Source organism: Lipotes vexillifer, unplaced genomic scaffold, assembly GCF_000442215.2.
Source record: "Lipotes vexillifer unplaced genomic scaffold, Lipotes_vexillifer_v1.1 scaffold51, whole genome shotgun sequence".
Taxonomy (NCBI): Eukaryota; Metazoa; Chordata; class Mammalia; order Artiodactyla; family Lipotidae; genus Lipotes; species Lipotes vexillifer.
Window position 1 is genome coordinate 711,899 of NW_006786770.1, and position 4,266 is coordinate 716,164.

The following is a 4,266-nucleotide window of genomic DNA, read 5'->3' on the forward strand; positions in this document are numbered from 1 at the left end:
CAGCAGAGCTGAGCAGCACCTGGGTGGCTGGGTTCCACATGCTCACACCAGGAGCCAGCTTCAGTGCTTCCGGCAGCAACACGGGCTTCCACATCACCTGGCACGTGGCCTCGAGATCTCGGGGCACGGGATGAAGCCACTTGTGAGGATCCTGGCTCTCCCCGTCCCCAGGGTCCAGGCCCTGCAGAGGTACGCCGGTGCAGCCAGCCCACAGCTCACCCAGCAACTCGGCCCCCCCCCCCCACCCCCTATAGTCTGGGGCTGGGGCTGCGGGCCACGTTGGGGCGCGCCGGGTGTGTGGCGAGAAAACGGAGCCCGGGACTGGCGAAGGGCAGCTTTGAACCAAAACCTGGCGACGGTAGGCCTAAACTTAAAGTAGGGAATTGGAGGCTGGGGCCGGGGCCCAAGGCTCGGAAAGGAACGCTAGGCGGGATAGGGAAGAACACTGACGGGGAGACGCGGACGCTGGGGGCGGAGGCTTGCGGTCCGGCTGGGGCCTCGGTCTTCTCGCCCCGTTGACGCCCGCGATAGGCTTCCAGGGGGCATGCCTCGGAGTCTGGGACCAGAACCTCCGCCAGCGGGCGCACCCAGTGGCGCGACAGCCGCGCTGGGTCCAGGCGCGCCATCGCCGCCTTGCGGCCCATTCTGTAGTGCAGCGCGCTGGGCCGCGCATCGGCGCGCCCGGGCTGCTGCGGCTGGAAGCCCCCGGAGGGGCTGAGCGTGGTGGGGCCGCCCGCAGAGGGGCCGGACACCGACACGACCGAGGGCATGCGGGGCACCTTCTCCTCCTTGAGCTCCGGCCGGTCACTAGCCGCGTACGGCTGCGGCTGGGAATAGTAGAGGTCCTCGAGCGAGAACTGAGAGCTGAGGGGCTGTGCCCTCTCGACAGAGACCTGAGGGCTGGCTACCAAGGACAGCTCCAGAGAACTGTGGGGACTGCCGGCGGGCGCCATCTCTTCCGACGGTTGGCTGCTCGCGTTCAAGGATCCGACTGCAAACAGGTGGCCCCTTGCCTGGTCGTCCAGTTTCTCTAAAGGACCCCTGGGCCCTGTCTCCTGAAACAGGACCGGGGTGGGTACGGGGCCCGGGGTGACTCTCAGTTCAGGAGGACGCTCCCAAGATTCCATCTGCTCCTGAGAGCCTGTATCCATCCACGATCTTCCTAAAGGGATCTGGTCCACGTTCTCGTGGTCCTGGGGAAATGCACCAGGGTGGAGGTGAGGGGTGAGTGGTGAGACGTCAGAAAGGGTAGAGAGGAGGTTAGAGCAGTCCAGTGAGGCCCTGAGGAGATCGAAGACGCGGCGGGGGCGGCGGTGACAGCGGGGAGGTAGCTGGGGGCTGAGCTTACTTCGCCTTGGAAGGTCTCCAGCCCCACCGAGGTCAGCGCGTGTAGCACGGGCACGGATCCCTGAGCCCAGGCTTCCGTCGTGCAAGACAAGGGTTCCTCGTCCTCGCCCCATGTGGGGTCCTCTGCCACTGCAGATTCTCCTTCGTCCCTGGCCAGGAAGCGCCACTCGGTGATCTGCAGCATGGCTTCCCGTGCCTGGCTGATGGTGAATGGAATGCACTGCAGAGGTGAGAAAGGGTCTCAGCCCAGCAGGGAGGGGTCAGGGAGAGGGGAGATGGGTCTGGAGAACAAGGATCCAGGCCCACCTGTTGGGTCAGGTAGACTTTAAAGGCAGAGTCCATGACTCGGGCCAGCAGATCAGCCAAGATGTCCCCCACCACTTCCTCGCCCTCTTCGAGAGCCGTGAGCGCCATCCACTCAGCCTCAGTGAGCCGCCCAGGCACTATGTCCACCTGCGGCACCGGAACCGTAGGCGGCCGCGCCTTTTCCGCCTTGGATCGGGTCACCCCGCGGTCTCGGACCTGCCTCTGTGGGAAAGGAACAAGGCAATCAGGGCGGGAAACCAAGGAGTGGAAAAGCAGTTATGGGCTAGGAGGAAGCTTCCTCAAGTTGTCTAGTAGGAAAGAAAGCCTTTAGAGAGGGATAATTTACTAAGAGACTACTATGTGACAGATGCTTTTCAGGTGTGTGACCTAGCTAATTTAATTTTCATAACAGCTCACTAAGCCCATTTTACAGACAAAGAAACTGAAACCTGACAGCAGTTTACCTCCACTTGCTTGGGATTACACAGTGAACCCAGGCTGTATATAGCTCCAACTGCACAGTCCTTGCTATTTGCACTAGTTCAAAGTGTTCAAAACTCTTGCAAGTTCGAGAACTTGAGAAAGAAAAGTCAACAGGACTTCGCTGGTGGTGCAGTGGTTAAGAATCCACCTGCCAATACAGGGGACATGGGTTCCATCCCTGGTCTGGGAATATCCCACATGCTGAGGAGCAACTAATCCCACGAGCCACAACTAGAGCCCACACACTGCAACTACTGAGCCCATGTGCTGCAACTACTGAGGCCCATACGCCTAGAGCCCATGCTCTGCAACAAGAGAAGCCACCGCAATGAGAAGCCCACGCACCACAATGAAGAGTAGGCCCTGCTCGCTGCAACTGGAGAAAAGCCCGCACGCAGCAGTGAAGACCCAACACAGCCAAAAATAAATGAAATTAATTTTAAAATGTAGGGGAAAATAGTTTAAATTGTCATATAATCTCTGGGTGAGAAACAGCTGCCCAAGCATAAAAGTAATGTAAGAAATAATAAAGAAATGGGTAGATAAGTATATATATGTCAAATTTTCCTCTGCTTATTTTAAAAAAACATTCCTAATTAGAAGGTGATAATAGTAGTTTTCATTTACTGGCACTTAAAGTATATCAGTCACATACATGGATTCAATTCCTACATATTTTAGACTACATACTATTTTTATCCCCATTTTACAGAATTTGCCCAGGACAACAGAGCAAGGAAGTAGTGGAGTCATATTTCATATGCCAGAGTCTGTCTGACTCCAGAGTTTGACTTTATCCTGCTTCCTAAACAAAAAATATGAGCAACGAATTTTAAAAAAGGATAAATATCCTCCAATACATTAAAAATGCATAAATTTTTAAAAAAATCATAAGACCTCCAAGGATAATAAGCAAAGGACATAACATTCCACAAAAGTGGAACCGTTGATGACTAATAAACCTTCAAAAGTACCAATTCCAGTTTTATGAACACACACAAAGGGATATTCTGAAATGAAAATAAAAATATATTCTCTAAAATAGTCCCCTTGATGTCATTTATAATAGCAGAATGTTGAAAACATACATCTAACAAAAAGAGAATAGGTGGCTAATTGTGTGCTACCTATACGATGGACTATTATGCAATGATTAAAGGCAGTCTTTAGGAAGAATTTACAATAGCATAGGAAAATACTTATGATGTAATGTTAACTGAAAGAAACAGGATACAAAATTACATATCAAGTATGATCTCAGATATGTAAACCAATGTGTTGAAGAAAAGGAAAGCACAAAAATTGTAATAGTGGATATGTTTCTTTCCTACACTCTTCTCCATTTTATAAGTTCTCTACAGTGACTTTGTATCCTTTTATAATCAAGAAAAATCCACTGAAAAAGAAAAATCTAGTCCCCCCAAAATCCATATTAAGGACATAGGAATTTAGTAGCAGATTCTTGGGAGCTTTCTCATTTCCCCACAACAGTCTCCCTGAACCTGATTCCTTCTAAAATTTACCTCCTAACATAATCTTCCCAAACCTTTGCCTCCCCATCCCCACCCTTATTGCCTCATACATGGTGTTCCCCCAAATTCATTCTCCCCCAACTCTGGTGTTTCCTAAACCTCACGCTGAACTCAAAATCCCTTAAGCCTCATTTCCTCTCTCTGCTAGAGAGAACAGTCCTCTTGGCAAGCCCAGGGAATGGCCCACGGCCCAGTCCAGGCTTGGCCAGAGCAGAGCAGGTAGGGCTGGGAGAGGAGAGTTGGTTCCTTAGACTTCCCCACCCAGCGTCTCCTGTGACACCCGTGATAATGGCTGTACCTATAAGTGGCCGGAGCAGAGGGGCCAGACATTGTTGCACGAATTCTCTTCAAATCTGTTTATTTTAAAGTTTCTTACCTTTTAAACAATTGACTTTCAAGTGCAGCCTCAGAATTGTTGTTTAATCCATTTCTTCCTCCTGAAATTCTCGAAATGTATCTTATCTAGCAACACCTCTCCCCAATGCCTAATTCTGGTTTATCCGTTCAAATGGGTACCTCAGTATAAGAAACATTATTATACACGCATTAACTGTTTCCAAAGTCACTTCTTTTTTTTTTTTTTTTTTTTTTTTTTTTG

General features: G+C 50.9%; 1 protein-coding gene across 1 annotated transcript in view; it reads right to left on the reverse strand.

Moving 5' to 3' along the window:
- Positions 1 to 4,266, reverse strand: part of CUNH2orf81 (chromosome unknown C2orf81 homolog) — a 5,018-nt gene that overhangs the window by 165 nt on the left and 587 nt on the right. The window contains 4 exon segments of the mRNA XM_007459404.1: positions 1 to 251; positions 253 to 1,193; positions 1,349 to 1,567; positions 1,654 to 1,875. The exon segment at positions 1 to 251 is cut by the window's left edge and continues 8 nt beyond it. Of these exon segments, the coding sequence (XP_007459466.1) occupies positions 1 to 251; positions 253 to 1,193; positions 1,349 to 1,567; positions 1,654 to 1,875 (1,633 nt within the window).